The 20,768-nt window shown below is 39.1% G+C and overlaps 1 protein-coding gene and 1 long non-coding RNA gene across 3 annotated transcripts in view; both read right to left on the reverse strand.

Moving 5' to 3' along the window:
- Positions 1–3,880, reverse strand: part of LOC116505285 (lanosterol synthase-like) — a 40,634-nt gene extending 36,754 nt beyond the window's left edge. For both annotated transcript variants that reach the window (XM_032212444.1, XM_032212443.1), the window contains exons 1-3: positions 3,777–3,880; positions 2,337–2,475; positions 515–623 (exon numbers count right to left, since the gene is read on the reverse strand). In XM_032212444.1, coding sequence (XP_032068335.1) covers positions 515–623; positions 2,337–2,415 — 188 coding nt within the window. In that variant the 5' untranslated portion in view covers positions 2,416–2,475; positions 3,777–3,880. The remainder of the gene's footprint in view (positions 1–514; positions 624–2,336; positions 2,476–3,776) is intronic.
- Positions 3,881–12,567: 8,687 nt separating this feature from the next.
- Positions 12,568–14,404, reverse strand: LOC116506490. The gene is made up of 2 exons (XR_004255033.1): positions 14,173–14,404; positions 12,568–12,747 (listed from the first exon to the last, which is right to left on the reverse strand). It is a non-coding gene; the product is annotated as an uncharacterized LOC116506490 (long non-coding RNA).
- Positions 14,405–20,768: the final 6,364 nt, after the last annotated feature.

Below are 20,768 nucleotides of genomic sequence, written 5' to 3' on the forward strand. Positions count from 1 at the left end.
AAATATTTCACTGCAATAGTAGATTTTTGCAAGATAACAAATTTCTACTACCCTTTCAAAATGCAAAGTAATTGTAGATTTCTTACTGATTTCTTAAGGCACTAAACACTCTTGGCCAATTCCTGAAACAGGTATCAACTTCTCCTTAGGAATCCCAACCATTTGCTCCTGAAGTAATTGGCTAGGCATTGATGCCCATCAGCAATAAGAGCTTTTGCTTTTTTATGCCTTTGGTTCAAACATGTATGATATGCCACTGTGTAATATGCTTATGAATTCACACTGCCCACACCGAGAGCAGCATATCAATCCCTTCTGAACCAGGATGGCATTTGCCAGCTGGAAAAAGGAGTGACTGTCAGATATTTACAATTGAAAAAAAAATCCAGGGACATCTCTATTTAGGCTGAGGAGAACTGAAATGTTGCTAGTGCTGCTGCCACCACCACTGGTAATGAAATAGCAGAAAGTGGGGAAAGTCCTTCTGAAGCAACGGCTTTTGAGCTTTACTCACAGGCCCCATCCTCCATCTGGGAGTTGCACTGAACGCAAGTAACGCACCATCTCCTTCCTACTTTCTTCTGGGAGTGGAATCTTAGCAACGTGGCACACAATCAGAAGTCCTGTTGGAAGAAGACCAGAAGGTAGAAAAATGCAGTTAAGGCTGGAAAGCCTTTTCAGGCAGCAACAACAAGCTGTTGAAATAATGAATGGTCTCTGAGCTTCTGCTGAAATCCAATGATTGGAATGCTTAGACTTAAAAGATTCCAAGAGGCCTGGAGACAGACCTGTCTTTTAAACTCACCACCGTCATGAGCCAATTTGTTCTAGCTATCTATTCCTTTTAAACTATTAGTCAGTAATTGGTAGCATGTAGAGAAACATTTACTGTATTTTTCGGAGTATAAGACGTACCTTTTTTCCTCAAAAAACAGGCTGAAAATCTGGGTGCATCTTATACATCGAATACAGCATTTATTGCCCCCTGAAGTCCCACCCCTTCACCAAAATGGCCGTGCATACCCTTATGGAGGCTTTCAGAGAGCTCCTGGGGGCTGGGGAGGGCAGAAATAAGCAAAAAATGGGCCATTTTTGCCCCTCCCCAGCCCCCAGCAGCACTCTATAAGCCTCCATAAGCAGTTTTTTTGACAAAAAACGGGCCTGTTTTTGTGAAAAACGGGTCATTTTTTGCTGATTCCCCCCCCCCAGCCTCCCCCCAGGAGCACTCTGCAAGCCCCCCCCCCCCAAGGCTCTTCATGCCTTTTATTTGAAAAACGGGCCATTTTGGGGAGGTTTCCATACTGAAAAAACTTTTTTTTCCCTTTTGGAAAGCTCTTTAACTGATTGATGAGAATTACATTGATCAAGTGCTGTGCCAGCAGAAACAAGTCTTAGGTGCTGCAGATTGTCAGTGATTTCCTTCTTCAGCACATGGATAAATGCACCTGGAAACATCTACCTACCTACCTACTCTCTCTCTCCCTATCTACCTACTGTATTTCTCCCTCTCTCTCCCTCTATCTACCTACCTTCCTACCTACTCTCTCTCCCTACCTATCTACTGTATTTCTCTCTATCTATCTCTTTCTGTATCCCTCTACCTACCTACCTACACTCACTCACTCTCCCCTACCTGCCTACTGTATTTCTCACTCTATCTCTCTATTTCTCTCTCTCTCTATCCCTTTATCTACCTACCTACCTACCTACTCTCTCTATCCCTACCTACCTACTGTATTTCTCCCTCCATATCTCTCTCTATCCCTCTATCTATCTACCTACCTACTGTATTTCTCTCTCTCTTTCTATTTCTCTCTCTCTCTCTATCCCTCTACCTACCTACACTTTCTCTCTCTCCCTACCTACCTACTGTATTTCTCCCTCCCTCTCTCTATCTCTCTACTTACCTACCTACTCTCTCTCCCGACCTACTGTATTTCTCTCTCTATTTCTTCTCTATCCCTCTACCTACCTAATTACACACACACTCTCTTACCTACCTACTGAATTTCTCTTTCTCTCTCTCTCTCCCTCTCCCTTTATCTACCTACCTACCTAATTATTCTCTCTCTCTCCCTACCTACTTACTGTATTTCTCTCTCTTTCTCTCCCTCTATCTACCTACCTACTTTTTTTAAAATTTGCCTCTTCAAAACCTTGGTGCGTCTTATACTTTGGTGCGTTTTATACTCTGAAAAATATGGTAATTAATTCTGAAGTAGCTACAACCAATGTAGCTTAGAAGATTATTTGCCTTTGATACAAAACACTGATCATCTGACCAATGCATGACCATCTGTGAGAAGAAGCTAGTGGGACCTTTCTTGTAATAATACCTGGCAACAGAAAGAGAGGTCCTCCATAATCCTCAGCCCAGTGACCATCCTCTGCTTGTAGGCCTGCAAAAAATTTCATCCCATTTAGCGCTGCCTCTTCTGCAGTACAGGCTGTAGGCAAGATTGGGAAGACTTTAGTCTGCAAAATAGAAAGAATTGGAACCAGAAAGTAATATAAATGACCAGATGTAGGTCCATAAAAGTCTAAAGGGAACTGGCATATGTATAAAGATGTTCACTGAAGTCTACTGCTTTATTCAAGCAGTACAACATATGGAGGGGTACTTAACTGCTCTCTCTCCCTGATTCTGGTACAACAGAAAGGATAGCAGCTGACCTTGGATTTGCTCCCTAGGCAAACCAAAAACAGTTCTGATACCAGCCAGAAAAGATTCATAGTGAATTTGTTTACTTGTTCTTTGTTTACTGGTTTTTACAAATGATTGAACATATTCAGAACACCTTGCTCCTCCTATTTTCTCTACAACAACCCTGTGAGGTGAGCTGGGTGGAGAGAAGAAGCTTGGCTCGAGGTAATCCACTAGGCTTTAATGGCTAATGCAGGACTAGAACTCAGTTTCACACTTTCTAGCCTGATGCCTTAAGCACTAGACCAATCCTACTGTATGATAAACCACAGGTTATCTAACCCTGCTTTCATCTAATCTATTGTTTTATGGAACCAGCCAGTATCTGTATGCTTCCTAAAGGGCAGTATCCTCTTTCACCTTGTGAGAATCTGCTGAATATTGCTTCTGGACCCAGATCCAACACACTGATGCCTGAAACACTAAAAGATATTAGTAAGAGAAATACATAGAATATGAGCCTTCTTCAAACACTTTCTTGTATATACTGGAAAGTAATATTTCTAATTACAGAAGACTAGAAATAAAAGTTGAAGTCTGCAGTATAAGTCATGTATTTCAGATGGTATCTTTCTAAAAAGAGAGCTGTAGATCGCTTTTGCATCCTTTCTCCAATTTACAGAGGGCCAGCACTGACATGTGTACACAAACCATCTGAATCCATCACATCTTCTTATAGTTTTGTCCTTTCAGAGGTTTTTGTCAAGCAAATCAGTTTCACCATATTTGCCCTTTTCCAAAAGAAATTAAGTAGTAACAGACAAGCTCCCCAGAAATATGGAGCGCTCTCCCACCATTACCATTTTCCCTTTTGCAAAGACAATGTGCGTCATGGGACAATTCCTGGATACTCATGTTAACAGTAGAGCTCCACAGATCTTCACAGTGCCTCACATGACCCAAAGATGCACTATGAATTTGCTCTCTTCCATGTCTGCTAGAGTACAGAAATATTTTGCAACAGACAAGCTGTCCTGCTCCCTAAAGACTGAACTTGAAAGAAATTGCTGAGAGTTTTGCAAGCTGTCCATCCCCCTCCTATCTCATATTTACAACAGCATCAGTCACTTACTGTGTCCAGCCCTAGAGAATGAGCCTCCAGTGCAGTCTGCTCCTGCTCCACATCCTCGCCATCTGCTAGATATCGCCACCGCTGCCGACCTTCTTCATTACTCAAATGCCAGCGGGTTAAGTCTGTGGCTGGTTCTGTCTTATATGGACCTCCTCTTCTCCGTAAATATCTAACAGGGGTGAAAAGCAAAAGAGAGACCCTAGGTAAAGCCTTCATCCTCGCATTGCAAATGAAAAATGTCCAAGCATTAGGATCCAAGCAGTGTCTGAAACTTGTTTTTTAGGATTCCAGCTTAAAACTAAACTATGGATTAACTGTGGATAAAATAAAACTCGCTACAGCCACATGTAATAGAAAATGTAAGGAAATAAACCCATTGGATAAGTAAAACAGAACAATTAATCAGTAGAACAGCTTTCTTCCAGAAGTTATGAATGCTCCAACAGTGGTAGTTTTTAAGAAAAAACTGGACAACCATTTGTCTAAAATGATATAGGGTTTTCTGCCTGAGCACTAGAATACCTCCAAGGCCCCTTCCAATTTTCTGTTAGTCTATATCTGTTTAAATGTGTAATCTCAAAATCCAATAAAAAATTAAATCAGGAAATAAAACCTCTACTGTTTCTCCCTGTATGCTTCCAATGTGAAGCTGCTTGGGTTGTGGAGGGTTCAGCCCCATTCCTGCTTCTGAGCATTTGCATCCCTTCTATTAATCATACCATGATATGCAAACAGCCAATTATGGGCTATTCATCTAATGGTAATTCAATGGGCCTTGGCTTAGTTCAATATTTATATAGGTAGTCCTTGACTTACAACAGTTCATTTATTGTCCCAAGGTCATATGATCATCTTTTGCAACCTTCTGACAAGCAAAATCAATAGGGAAGCCACATCCAATTAACAACCAGGTTATTGACTTATCATCTTCAGCGATTCACTTAACAACTGGTCATAAAATGGGACAAAATTCACTTAACAAATGTCTCACTTAACAAGAAATATTGAGGTCAATTGTGATTGTAAGTTGAGGACTATTGTACTCAGCTAATATATTCAAACTGTTAAGAGTAAAAATGCACCAGTAATTACTTGCACACCTTCTGATGGCGTGATACTGGGGATTGTGTCAATTTCAACAGATGATGTGGGAAAAGTTACAATGTTTTAATTTAATTTAAAAGGGGTTCTATTTTTGGACAAAGTTCTAGATCCTTCAAATAGATAAACCAAAGAAACATCTCTGTTGACATTAAATTCCCCTCAAACTGCTTTTCTCTGGGACTGCTATTTAAAGAGCTACATTGGTGACCTTTTTACATGTTTGAGAATGATTTGCTTTCCAATAGCTGAGAATATATGAGAATAAGTTTAAAGTGTTGGTTCTTGATGTTTTCTGAGCTCAGAGTACCAAGAATCCAGGTTCCAAGCCGATGTGCTGCAGGCATTCTTACCAAACCAGCCTTTTTACATCAGCCTTCTTTGGTCACTAACTCCCTCGGCACCTCTATTTTAAGGGATTATTTTTACCATGTATCTTTTTATTCTACCATTTATATGGGATTTGTCAATTTTACTATGTTTAATCTAGAAAAGGTTTATGGCTATTGCAAACCAATTCAAGTTTTTCTATGATATAGTAGAGAAATATAATACAGAAGAAGAAAAAGATGTATAAAATACAAGAATGAATTTGATAAATATGAAATATTATCAAAATTAACCTTTTTTGTGAAACGAAAGGACAACCAAACCACAAACAGCCTCTGTGTGATTTAAATTGTTTAACAGAGAAAGAGCACAGAGCAATAATGTATGTATCACATCATATATATAGTACAAATATGTTTTTAATTATTCCCATTTTGTCAAAAAAATTAACGGGTAGATGATCACAGAAGATTCAAATCCCTTCTCAGACCATGGGAAAATGTGTCATTTTTTAATCACCAATTACGTCCTGGACTTTTCATTCTTTTCTTTTTTTCTTTTTGCATTGCCACAAGTAAAGCATCCTAGTGATTTTTCCAAACAAAGCTAAAACTAAAACGACCAGAAAGCTCTGGAAGAATCCTAAAATAGGAGAGATGCCAAAATACTCACGTTCCATCCATCCTGTCACTCTGAGCTAAGGTTGAAGCCTGCAGGCAGTAGCAGAAGGACCGGCATAAAATAAAGTACAGCCAAGGCTGGACTTATCACACACCTCACAGCTCGACTGTTTCAGCGGCACGCTGGGATATGAAGACTTTTGTGTGAATCGTGGCCCAAAGCAGTTCCTTCTTGAGGACTACAATTCCCAAGAAGATATTGGAAACCTCCGATTTGAACTGATGAAAGTACGAGCCAATCACGAGAGTTTAGGTACAATTGAAGGCGGAGTCAGTTTCCAAGTAAAGCTTGCTGTTGGTCTCCTATGGGAAAGGAGAAACCTTTGCAGGGAGTAATCACAGAAAAACGAGTTATTGGATGTGGAACAATAACAGGCGCTGGTGGCTTTAACGGAGCAAGCGAGAGGATCCAAAGAAATGCAGGGACTCAGCAAGTCAAATTCCGGCGCTTTCACCATTGAAAATTTAAAGCCGAGGAGCGCCAGCCGTTCCACGCTTTGATCTTGTTTTCCTCCTTAGAGCTTAAATGTGGACTGCTGCAGAGCTTCCATGCGAAGGAAGCGAGTCTGGCTCAGATCAGTGACAAGAAAATGGGGATGGGAAGAAAGCCGCAAAGAGCACAGAAGGGACGCTTCCAAATCAAGTGCAAAAATCATGTGTTGGGGCTACAGCCCTTTGCAGGATATGAGGCAAAACTTCTTTCAAGCCAGCCAAACCAATGTAACTCTCCAGATATAGATACATATAGTTGTAGGGCATTGACACCAGGTGGAAATCTTCTGGTGAAAAATCGCATCATGCTGGGGATCTCTGTAGAATTTAAAGTGATTTACAGCTTCACAGCAAACCAAAGGTGTTCTTGGATTATGCCTAACTGTGACAGATTGTGGCTGGAGGGAGGCAGTTAACGATTGAAACAGTTTGAGTTACTGAAATTAGCCCGTAGTGTCATCTAACGAACTTACTATTTGCTTTTGCTAAATAAAGAGGCTTGGCTGGTTCATCTCTAACAAAGTTGGTCATTATTGCTGAGATGTTCAATTAGCACCAGTAGGCGAGGACAAGCTGCTGCAGTGTTTCTGCAAACACGAAACCCTTAAATGAATCCTGAACTGTAATGTCAGATCTTAAATTCTGCATTCTGAATGTTGTTTCCTATTGATGAAACTGACAGCCTTTTCTATTTAAAGGAAGCCATTGTAGACATCCAATCATTCTGTACGTTGATGGTAATGAGGCAGATTGTTCACCATATCACATAGATGTCAAATTATATGCCAAGAACATTTGTTGAATAAGAGTACCCATCTCTTTCCATAAAGTTGAACTGAAAAGACATATCAGTACATATGTGGTCCTTGACTTATGACCACAATTGGGACCAGAATTTCCATTGTTAATCAAAGTAGTTGTTTAAGTGAGTTGTGCAAGTTTATGACCTTTTCTGCCATGGTTGTTAAGCAGTTAAGTGACTCATGGTCATTAAGCATATGCAATTTACTCCGTTCACTTTGCTTCTTGGAAGCTGGCTGGGAAAGTAGCAAATGATAATCATGTGACACAAACACCCCCCCAACGCTCCAACCCTCATTAATATATGCCAATTGCCAAGCTCCTAAATGTTGATCATGTCACTCTGGGGATGCTGCAATAGTTGATTGTCACTTTTCAGTAGTGTTGTAATTTCAAATGGTCAGTAAACAAATGGATGCAAGATGAAGACTGCCTATACTTTCACAACAGGATGAAGTCCAAAAAGAAAGAATTACACTAACTGCAATAGGAACTTCTAGCTCTCATTTATAAGTGAGTTTAAGGCAGAGTCTGAACATTTTGAATCTTTTCTTCCTTCAAAACTGCCTTTTGAAAGATAGCTGCTAACAAACTCCTATCTGCTAGTTGTGATTCCATCCAAAATTTTGCGTCTAATATTAAAAATATTGACTGATCAATTTGGCTGGTCTCAACATCTCAGAAACAGATTTTTTTTGGTATTTTTTCCCCTGAAATGTTTGGCCAAAAAGAAAGATTTCAGTGGAACATTCCCTTGCTGCAGTTATGATTTCTACTCATGAGTTGACAAGCTTGTTTTACTGGGATATGTTTCAGGTTGTTTTGCTGAAATATATTTCGTCAGAGCAGAGCATCGTTCTGTGGGAGAATCATTCTGTGAGAGAAAATTGTCCTGCTTCACTTTGCATGTTGAATAGAACATACTATGCAACATAACTGGTCTAAACTAGGATTCAGGAAATTCTTTTGATCAAGGGCCTGATCCTACCTCTGTCTTTGCAGGTATAAGATGGCAAGACTGCAGGCCAAACAGCACAGTAGCCATTGGACAGTGCCAGCCTGTCAGAAAGCAGGCTGACTGATAGGCCTTTATGGCCACCTAGGATATTCACGCATCCACGGCCCTTGGCTGAAATATGGCACTGATAATCTGCCACCCACTTGCCTGTTCATTCATGGCTCATGGGCTGTATAAAAACAAATGGCAGGTCAGATTTAGCCTGTGGATCATAGTTTGAGGAAATAAAGTCTTCAGATTTGGTGTGAATATAGTTATTTATTACACAGTATAAATATAAGTTGGAAACTTGTTTTAGTGCATTCCCTCAAATAGAGCATTTTGACATATATCAAATTGCTGGATGCCCCATTCATGTTGTCCTAATTGTTTTAACTATACATTTCAAAACTTTCTAGTTCTACATGATGGATTGGTTTGTCTAGTTCTTCATGAGCTTGATTGTTAAGGGGTTAGTAATAGTATAATATTAAGTGACATTGTTTTCATGGTAAGACGCTGAGCCTGCGTTCTGCTGAGGTCAGCAGCTTGGCAGCTCGATTCCCATGAGCAAATAAACCATGTAGGGACAGGAAAGGAGCCTCCCCCGATTGTCTACTGGCATCCTGGCATCCTCCGGGTAAGATAACACCGCCCGAAAACAATCCTTTCACAGAGGCAGGCAGCCGCTTCAGTGATCCCTGGCTAACACGTGCCATACACTAAACAAAAAAAGCAAAAGCAAAAGGATGCACCAATCACCCAACTTGAAAGTAATTGGTGGTATGAGTTGACTGAGACCAGAAGATTGACATTCTCAGTAGTATCCCACTGCCTCTGGAAAAGCTTTCTTACTAAGCATAGGTGTATTCTTATCCCAATGTTTTAGAATATAACAAATAGTCTTTTAATACAGCATACTGACTTGTTTGATAGCAGGTATAGAGTTATAGTTTTTCTCATGTGTTGTAAGCCGTTAGAATAAAAGTACAGGTAGTCCTCGACTTACAACAGTTCATTTAGTGACCGTTCAGTTACAACAGCACTGAAAAAAGCAACTCATGACCGTTTTTCACAATTACGAGCTCTCCAGCATCCCTATGATCAAAATTCAAAATTTTGATCAAAATTCAGATGCTTGGCTAATGAATCATATTTATCATCATTGCTATGTCCCAAGATCATGTGATCCCCTTTTACGACCTTCTGATAAGCAAAGTCAACGGGGAAACCAGATTCACTTCACAACCGGATTACTAACTTATCAACTGCAGTGATTCACTTAATAATTGAGGCAAGAAAAGTCATAAAATGGGTCAAAATTCACTTAACAAATGTTGGGCTCAGCTGTAAATGGAGAATTACTTGTAGATGGCATATACATATGGGCAAATCAGTTTGAGACATCACACATGCTTTATTTTATCTGCTCTATTCCTACTTTATTTTAGAGAATATAGGTAGTCCTTAAGTTACAACCACAATTGAGCCCAAAATTTATGTTGCTAAGCAAGTCAGTCAAGTGAGATTTGTCCTTTTTTACAATCTTTTCTGCCACAGTTAAGTGAATCCTGTTATTAGTAACATTAGTAATTGATTTCCCCACTGACTTAGCTTGTCAGAAGATAACAAGAGAGGATTCACAAGACCCCCAGACACTGCAATCATCATAAATACAGGCTGCTGCCAAGTATCTGAATTTTTATCACATGACTGTGGGGATGCTTCAATGAGCATAAGTGTGAAAAATGGTCCTAAGTACATTTTTTCAGTGCCATTGTAACTCCAAATGATTGCTAAACAAATGGTTTTAAGTCAAGGACTATGAATATTCGGTAATAAACTTTTAAAAATTGGATTCACCAGGAGTTGCCATCAAATCACAGAATTCATCTTTCTTTATTGACTGAACCATAGTATTACACTCGGTCTAAATCCAAGACATAGATGCTCAGTTTTAAATGGAATCCCTCAGAAACCAGGCACTTGATCTTAATACTTTACTGCAAAACAGGCCATCTGCAGCCCTATAGGCGGTTGTGTTTCATGAGCCTCATTTATGAGCTCTTGAACTAGTTTTTTGCTGTCTGGGGGGGGAAAGGGGGAAATGATATAAGCTGTAAAGAAGGCATATAACAAGTAACAAAGAATGTCCATCCCTCAAACATCATCCTGCAATCTCAGGCAAATTGTAGCTCATACTCCAATTCCCCAATTGGAGGTATTCAGTAAGGCACTTGTCTACCCGTTCAATATCAACCAACCAAACATATATGTAATTGAAGTCTTCCACTTTGCCTAAAATATTTCCACTTTATAATTGTAAGCTCCCTTAGAGAATGGTTCAATGAAACTTGTGATTACATTTAAAAGTGTTTCAATCATTTTTAATGTACATCATCAGCTGCAAACCTTATGTGTAATTTTTTTTTGTCTTAAGGTTTGTAGCTGATATACATTAAACATGATTGAAACATTTAAATTTCATTATAAGTTAAAATAATGAAACATCAACAGTAAGAACTGCAATTTCACAATTTGGATGGATTATATTATTTATCTTTCTAGCAATAGTTTATAATAGTGTATCTTACATATATGGTAAATGTGTATATGTGCAATATCTGTTTTATTTACATGGTAGTTGTCTTTTGAATTTTCTATATATTTTCTTTATAATTTTCTTTTTAGTATAATTAGCTGATACTGTGTTATTAATCATATTTCAGTAAAACAATGGAATAATAATCAGATGCAAATTATAAAAAATATACACCCTATCCAATATACCAGAAAAAATGCAAAAGCTGGGGAATAATATCTGGTCACAATATAAATACCTCTTTCAAATCATTATACTTAGCTAATTGTTTTAAAAGATAAATATAGTTACCAAGTGTCTTAGTCTTAATAAGCTACTGCCCACTTTATAATCTGTATATTTAAGAATATTTACATCAAATTGATAATATTTTCTGGATAAAGACTCATTAAAAATATGTTCTAATGTTTTAATACAGGTAGTCCTCAACTTACAACAGTTCATTTAGTGACTGTTCAAAGTTACAATGTCACTGAAAAAAGTACTTATAACCATTTTTCACACAACCATTGCTGCATTTCCATGATCATGTGATCAAAATTTGGATACTTAGCAACTGTTGCAGTATCCCAGAATCATTTGATCACCTTTGGCGATCTGACAAGCAAAATTCAAGGGGGAAGCTAGATTTAGTTTACAACTGTATTATTAAACAACTGCAGTGATTCACTTAACAATTGTGGCAAGAAAGGTCATAAAATGGGTCAAAATTCTCTTAGCAACTGTCTCACTTAGCAACAAAAACTTTGGGCTCAATTGTGGTCATAAGTCAAGGACTACAAAGTCTGAAGTCACTTCATAAAACTATTCCAAAAGAATGAGGTGAGTTAGTCAATTCAGATTAGGGTTTTTATAGATCTCAGAAGACAAAGGATAGAACATTTATGATAAAAAATTTCCAGGGTCTCATGGAACAGAGGTTGCTAATATCCCACAACAGAAAAAAAACCTAGATGCCAAATGTTCTTGGATTCTCCACTAGACTTCAAGTCTCTTTCATGACTGAAAGTAACTTCATCTGAAATTCAAATCTCTTTTCAACCATGGAAACCAATACAAATGAAAAAGATACATTAAGGCCACAAATTCATTCCAATATTCATAAAATTCATATTGACAAATCCTAATATGAGGGAACTTAAGGAAATTCAAAGAACGTTTTTGCCCTCCTCTTCTGCTGCATTCCACATTATCCAGAAAACCCTTTCCCAAATCCTAGCCAAAGAAACAGGAAATGCTCTGTCCATGAACTTCTTTATATTAACTTTTCTTAGAATTCAAGCCTTTGCCTACATAGCACACATTACATGTCCATAAGGTAGCAACATACAATTTACAGGATACAGTAAATTCTTACATAGAAACTATGACTATGTAAAAAGTAATCATTAGAAGTTGTTTAATATAAGCTCTATAAAATAAAATTCCCATAAAATGCATCATGCAAAGAATGTTCCACTTTTCACAGTAGAGTTCCAGATAAAATCCAGAACTTGAAAATATGATTTGTAATGTAGACTGGAAATAAGAACTTCATTCTGAATTGTAAAGCAGAAAAAGAGGTGCACAATTCATAAAAAATAACAATTGGCTTTCATAGGAATAAATACTATTCAGATTAATGGAACATTCCCAGGTATACACATATAGTAAAATAACCAGGTCAAAGAGCAAGAGCTGCTTTCAACTTCATCAAGGAAGTATTGCCTGTGCAAGAATTATCAGACAGTCATCCATCTATTGTGACTTTTTTCCAGCAAACTCTTGTTATTCAAGTCTGACGCCATACATCGTCAGCTCTCTTGTTCTAGTTTAAGGAAATGCTGATCAAGCATCTACCATGTCTAGCAAAGCAGACATGTGGAATTCACAAGCTGTTTCTTCTTCTTTATTAACTTTAATCAGTTGTTTCAGCAATGTCAGTCTGCCAAATAAAGAGGAATCTATGTCTCTCCTTTCCGTCCCAACCTGAATAGGAGAGAAGCATAAAACATTTTCAAAATCAAAGTAGATAAGCAGTAATGAAAAGTGACAAATACCTAGAGACTTGAATAGGATATAATGGTTGTAAGAAACCTGGGTTATATATGTTGGATCAACCCAGTTAATTGTAATATTCCCAAACATGCTGAGTACTTTTTACATTCAAACATATGTAAGAAAAAGCTATTTTCAGCACAGAAAACATAGAACTGAGGAAACAGGAATCCTAAATCAACAGTTTGTTCTCTAATTATGGTTGGTTACATAATCAATCATATTTGGCAAGTCCTTCCCGAGAATTTGGAATAGACAGATTGTCATTTAATAATATTAAATCTATTCTTGCAGGATGTTATTATAATTGGTTGCATGATTAACCAGTTATTAAGAGTGGATTTGGCATTTTCATCCACTTACAGAGTCCTTTCCAAGGGCCTGGGATAGGCAGAAGGGAATGCTTGATGGTGTTAAAGGTATTGCCACAGGAAGTAAAGCTGCCTTTATCAATGGACTGATGATGATTTTGTTGATGTCAATAGTGTTCAAATAATGTTCCAATTGTTTTGAGAATGCACTCAAGGTGCCTATTACTACTGGTATTTGATTTCTTTTGCCAGAATCATTCTATTTGAAAATGCTATTAATATTGATTATGTTATACTGATATTGATTAAATAATAGAATGTTCATTAATATTACATAAATATTAGTTCAATGAAATCTGCATGAAAGAATACAATGCATCAAGACCTAAGCATTACATTAAAAGGAAAAATATATTCATTAAACAAAAAATGAGGGGGGGGAGATGGACCCTAAGAAGTAGAGAATGCCAGCATTTGAGTCAACAATACCTTTTTTACACATTGCCATACCTTGTATTAATGTAATGCCCAAGTAAGATTTTAACTGGATACTGAGCTCAATTGAATGCCCAAAATAAATCATATTTGGATTAGAGAAATATGTTAAAAATTACTATGAATGGTGAGGTCAAAAAGATTAAACGTTATTGTGGCAGCATTATTAAAGCCCTATCCATTTTATGTATTATACAAAAACTAAGTCAACCATTGAGCATTTATGGACAAGACAGCACTATGGATTGAATACTCAGCTTCACTGAGGTTTGAGATTGCTGTTACAGGTAATATACAACTCAAATCTGATGGCTTTGATGCAGCCACAATGCAAGGCCTAATCATAGCAGTTCCACTGCAATAAAAGTGCCAGGTTTACAGTTTGCTTGAGATACCTAACAAACTGGACATAAATTAGTGTTATTATTTCTGGCTCCTTTCTGTAACTGACTTGCACCAATTCTCAAAATAGGAAGAGAATGGTCAAGGGAAGTGAACAGAAAGTCTAATATTACAGCCCACCACCATTATATTTTAATTTATATGTTACCTCTGGACTTCTTGGTTTTGGAATTCTGGTGAATGGCTGAATAATCTGGGGCATAGATACTAGAGATTCAGGAAGATAAAGAGGCAGAGGCAAGGTGTCCTGAAGTGTCTCAGAATCTTCAACTAATAACTGCTGCAGTTGTTCATCAAATCTAGACAAAAGAAAATGAAACACATAAACAAACATTTATTTCCCATGACAGTTCAACAGAGGTTCAAAAACATTAATAATGAATATAAACCATCATCATCATCCCACTGGCCCAACCTGGCTGTGGCCAACACCAACCTTGCTAATAAGAGGGCTGGCAAGGTGGAATGGCATCCGGGAGGAGGGTACGAAGGAAAGGGGGACAGGCGCAAAACTGAGAAGCAAGCACGAGCTGCGCAGGGAGCTCCCTGAATCCCCGCTTGTGCGCACCCTCCCAGCTCCACAACAGCCGGCCAGGGGGTCGCATGAAGAGGAGGAGGAGGGTCATCTTTGGGAAAGCTGCCACTGTCACTGCAGCTCGTGCTCGCTCAGCCAGCCCAGAGAGACAGAGAGAGAGAGGGAGGAAGGGAGGGAGGGGGGAGGGGAAGGAGAGAGGGGGGAGGGGAGAGAGAGAGGGGGGAGGGGGAGAGAGAGGGGAGAGAGAAAATGAGAGAAAGGAAAAAGAAACAAATGAGAGAGAGAAGGGAGAGAAAGTAAAGAAAAGGAACGAAAGAAAGAAAGATAGAGAGGAAAAAGAGAAAAATAGAAATTAGAGGGAGAGAAAGAGACCCATTTCCCACAGACAACTCCGGGGGCACAAAACCTGGGTAGGTGTGGCTGTGGGCGGTGTCCATGTGATGGGGTGGGTGTGACATTGTTGGCCCTGCCCACCCAGGTTTTGTGGCTCCCTGTATTTTTTTTTCCTGTGGGAAACGAGTCCAAATGGCTCTTGAGTGTTTAAGGTTGCAGGCCCCTGTTCTAGAAGGTGCTGTGCAACTAGATGTCAGTTTCCAGGTGTACATATATTACCATTTGTTGGGTATCTGATAATCTGAAAAATGCAGATTGGTATAACTTTCTTTCTCTTTCTCTATAACTCTCAACATTTATTCAGTAAAATACCTTTCAGCATTTCACCATGGGCTGAACCTACTATTTTAAAAAACTGAAAAATATGCAGTCTTTTGGCTGGCAATACCCTATCATGACAAATATATGACTGCTGAGCAAAGAGAAGTTCAACATATGTATTACAGTCCTCAATTCTAAGTAATTGGGCCTGTGATTTGTTTCTCCTCTGGCCATATCCCCTAGGTTGGGGTACTAGTTCCAATACCTAATGGATTGAGATAATGTTCTGGCACAGAATTTAAAATAAAATCCCTATTTTATTTCACTTTTTATTTTGCATATTATAACCTCTCCATTTAATCCAACATATCCCACACAGTCAGCATAGGCTATTTGTGGGAACCCTTTTCACAATTTTCTAATATACATTTTCTCCTTTATCATCTTTCTCAACTTTCCATCTTCCTTCCATATTATTCTTCTCTTATCTTTGTTCTGAACATATGAGGTTCATTTTTGAGAACCCCCTTTCCATCTCTGCTGAACTAACAGCAATTGTCCTGACTCTCTAGCTTTTCTGATACCATCAGGAATTTTGTACTTGTCTGGATTTTTCAGCACATTTTCCAAAAAATCTCTGTAGGCGTTCAAATTAATTTCGTAATTAAAAATTCTGCCAAATGCAACCAATGCTGCCTCTGCCTCTGCCTCAGCCCATGGAACAACTACATCTTCAATTTTCCAGTAATCTGGCTCCAAATATGTGATAAAGTGTAACTTGTTTGTGGCTGGCAATAGGCTACCTGTTCTTAGATGATCGCAATCCATCAGCCTTTTCTTCAAATTGGTGATGATGCTTGACAGAAGTTTGTTATGAGGAAGGGCAACAAATCGTTGATTTGGAGCTAAATTGATGTTTTTCAAGGCTTGTGTTTTTAGCACTTCAACAAGTTCTGTTTCATATCTGCCCTTTCTCTGTCTAAGCACGTCAAAAGCATTGATTGTTTGCAATACTAACTTTTTGGCCATGATGGCATCTGTCTCTCTCCCCTACAGAGCATTTGATAGAAGAGAAATCTCATTTAGAATATCAATCATGAGGGCCAAATCCTTAAAAAAAAATTAGATTTTCAAAACGGGAAGCCGTGCCTGGGAATCTTTCATTGCCCAGAAAAAACTGATGTAGCGCTGGATAAGCACACCACACAGCTATGGTTGCCCTTAAACTACAGGCAGCCTATCTTGGTCCCAAAACTCTGCCAATCTTCACAATTTCTATGCCCAATTGTTCAGAGATTTGGAAAAGGTCATTCTGGCTCTTGCAGGATTTCTGGAAAGTGGTGTGTATTTTATCAAGGAAGCTCTTGAAGTGGTTGATCTGCTTCACTTCTCTTATTGCATCATCCAGCACAAGTTGCAGGCAGTGGTTCAAGCTGTGCCAGATTATGATGTTTGGGAAGTCTTGAGCTATTCTGGCGCTGACTCCAGATTTCCTTCCAAGCATAACATTGGCACCATTGGAGCAGAAAGCAATTAAATTCTTCTGTAGATATTCGGTGGTAAACCCAACTTTATGCAAACTTCCCATAACTGCAGAATATATGGTCTCCGCATCTTGTTTCTCTAATTCCAAAAGCTCAACGAAGACAGTTGCTGGGCATTCTAGATCCTCAACTCTAACAAAAACTATCAGCACTGCTTTCATTGAAAGTGTTGTGGCTTCATCGATTATTAGGCACACCTTTTGATTATTTGCAATAATCCTGGAAAACAGAGTGGTCTTGATTTGGTTTGCAATGAATTCAACTATTTTCACTGCAGATCTCTGTGAATGCAAGCCAACTCCCACATCCACTCCAACTGTATTTAACAAATTTACCTGCGCTTCAATGTCTGAGAATGGATTACATCTTTGCGCCAGATTGTAAACAGTAGAAAATATTGTGCAAGTACTAGATAAATATTTGTCAGTTGACTTATCCACGGATTTGGTTAAAGCTTCCTGCTCCCATTGCTTCCTGCTCTCCACGCAAATAAGGTGTGCTTTTGATTGAAAATGTTCCCTTATTTTTTTTCTGAGCGATGCTTGTTGTGTATCCTTAGTTTTCCCTGCTGGCACAACCTGGAAATGCTTCCACTCTCTAGAAACATGAATACCTTTCTCTAATGAGAACATGGGTTTTGCACAGTACTCACAACCCATCTTCCTGTCAGATACTGCCAGTGCATCATACTTGTCCTTGAAGTGTCTGTATTGCTGCAAATTCCAGCAGTCAGGAAGTTGTGGAACTTCAGTGCAGTCGATGGACTTGCTGCTTTCTCCAACCTCAAGTGGTGGAAGTGGTGCTGATGCTTGTGGTGCTGGTGCTGGTGCTTGTGTTGCTGGTGCTTGTGGTGCTGGTGGTGCTGGTGCTGGTGACTGTTGTGGATCAATTGATTCCTCAACTCTTGGTTTTTTGGAGAAGAAAGCGGTCATACTCTGTTGCCTCTTCTTCATTATGTTAAATAATACTAACTGCCAAAGAAATAAAACAATATTGGACTCAATTGTGGTTGTAAGCTGAGGACTACAGGTAACAGAAGGGACCTCTGCTTTCAACCAACAATGTACAGTCTTTTCAGGAATGATAAGAAACAGGAAAGATATAAACAAACAGGAAAGATATAGTCTTTCATCCAAGAAGTTAGTTCAATAATAAATGTCATAGATTCCCAGAGCAATACAGATTTCCTTTTTCTGAAATTTAGTTCTCAGTTCCAAAAAACAGGAATATATGAATTAGGTTCAGTACTTAGATTGGTCCAAGTAGCTATTCAGAAGTTAGTGGTTAGAAGCAATGGTAAAGCAAGATATGAAATTAAAACCAGAAATATTTTGTTGGCTATTTGAAAGGGAGTACAATATACATTTAATTTTACATATGTTAGCAGCTGCTGGAATTGTGTTTGCACAACAGTGGAAAACCAGATATGAAAATGAATAAATATTACAATGTGCAAGAATAAATAAATTGACAATTAAAATCAAGAAGGCTTTGAATACTTTTTCACATGGGATTTGTTTTAGCAATTGCTAATAGAAACAGAAAATAAGAAATCCAAAAGTATGAAAGAAAACACCATGGAAGGAAAGGTCACTAAAATGTATAAGGAAATATTATTAGTTCTTGATCATTATTAATGTGTAGATAACTGTGGGACATTACAGACCCACACCCACAAAAACTATGACAGTGCCAGGAAAGCATAAAAAAATAAGAATTCCCCCCCCCCAAAAAAAGACTGCAAATGAAACCAGTTTTTCCCTTAACCCTAAGGACAGGAAAGACAAAGCCACTGGAATAAAAACCATCAAGGCATTGTGGGAAATTATAAAGGGCAGTGCCAGGAAGCTCACAGAACCAGCAACCATCTCAGAATTACCTAAACAACCAGGGTGAAACACACTAAATCTGGCAAAGCTGCCTTGCACCAACCTGGCCTGCCCATAGAAAAGCAGCCACTTTGAGACACATGAAGCTGGTCTGAACACTTAAAAGCAACATATTGTATCACAAAGAAAACATTTGCAAAAAGGAATAACATTTCTTGTAGTAAATATATTTTAAAAACAATTAAAAATAATTTTTCCCTAAAATAATTAAAAAAGATATTCTATAAATAAAAAAAATATCCTTAAAAACCATTGTTAAGTATTCCACACACAATAATTTATACTGTAACCATTTCAAGGTACTCTACCAGCAATAATTTATACTGTAACCATTTCAAGATATTCTACCAGCAATAATTTATACTGTAACCATTTCAAGGTACTCTACCAGCAATAATTTATGCTATAACCATTTCAAGATATTCTACCAGCAATAATTTATACTGTAACCATTTCAAGGTACTCTACCAGCAATAATTTATACTGTAACCATTTCAAGATATTCTACCAGCAATAATTTATACTGTAACCATTTCAAGGTACTCTACCAGCAATAATTTATACTGTAACCATTTCAAGGTATTCTACCAGCAATAATTTATACTGTAACCTTTTCAAGGTATTCTACCAGCAATAATTTATACTGTAACCATTTCAAGGTATTCTACCAGCAATAATTTATACTGTAACCATTTCAAGATATTCTACCAGCAATAATTTATACTGTAACCATTTCAAGGTATTCTACCAGCAACAATTTATACTGTAATAATTTCAAGGTATTCTCCACACAATAAATTGAAGTAAACCATTTTAAAATATTCTATACTCAATAATTTTAAGTAAAATGATTAAAAAAATTTTTATGCAGAATAAATAAAATATTCTAGCGAAAGCTGAAGTCCTTCCCTCGCGAAAGCTAGACTGCTGCCGCCACCCACCTGCTTTCAGCCACATGGCGTATGCCAGCCCGCGGCTTGCATAAGGCAAGGCCTGAAGGTCTTCCCTCATGAAAGCTAGCCCACTGCCGCTGCCCACCTGCTTTCGGCCATGAGGCATAAGCCAGCTTGCGGCTTGTGTGAGGGAAGTCCTGAAGGCCTTCCCTCATGAAAGCTAGCCTGTCACCACTGCCGCTGCCCACCCGCTTTCAGCTGCATGGTGTACGCCAGCTCGCAGCTTTCATGAGGGAAGGCCTGAAGGCTTTCCCTAGCGAAAGCCATGAAAGCTAGCCTGCCGCTGCCACCACCGCTACCCACCCACTTTCAGCCATGTGGCGTACGCCAGCCTGAAGGCCTTCCCTCACAAAAGCTAGCCTGCCACCACCACCGCCATCGCTGACCAGCGCCTTTTGGCCACGCGGCGTATGCCAGCTCACAGCTTTCGTGTGGCAAGGCTGGAAGCTAGCCTCCCGCCGCCGCCCCTCACACTTAGTTGCTTACCTGAGGGAAGCAGCAAGCTACTGGAAGGCAAATTGAAGCAAAGGGAGGACCGATCAGCAAGCGCAATGCAACAGCTGCTTGGGAATGAGAAAGACTCTTTTCAAAAGAGAAAGACTGTTTTCAAAAGAGGAATGTTGGCCGTTGGCGCCACACTTTTAAATAGGTCACCTCCAGCCCATTCACTGATTGGCTGGACTCCAGCCAATCAGTGAGCAGTGGGCTGGGCTAGTTTAGTGCGGACGGGCGGGAGAGCGAGCAAGCTGTGACAGGATGGCCAGGGCAAGCAAGGGACAGGGCCGGGGCAGGTGTTCTGAAAGTTACTTCCGGGTCCACCGGTCATATCTCCTTTCACTGGATCGATAAATGTCACCAACCAGTTCTCCCAAGGTGGATGACCGGATGGTGAGCCAGTGAAAATTCCCTTACTCCATCAAGCACTATGGCCAAGGCAGCCACTTGCCTATAAATTGTGCTTTGTGAAAGATCCCTATCTAACCCATCCTGAAGGAACTCCAGCACCTGAGGGGCGGAAGCTGAGGTAGGATCTAACTGTGCTGCCTGGCACCAGGGGACAAAGGTAGACTATGTGGTGTTATATATCCACGTGGTGGACTGCCTCCTAGAGGCCTTAATAGTCCTGATCACCCGAGCTGAGAAATCAGCAGCCCTCAAGCATTCTCACT

The sequence above is a fragment of the Thamnophis elegans genome, chromosome 3 (genome assembly GCF_009769535.1).
Source record: "Thamnophis elegans isolate rThaEle1 chromosome 3, rThaEle1.pri, whole genome shotgun sequence".
Lineage (NCBI taxonomy): Eukaryota > Metazoa > Chordata > Lepidosauria > Squamata > Colubridae > Thamnophis > Thamnophis elegans.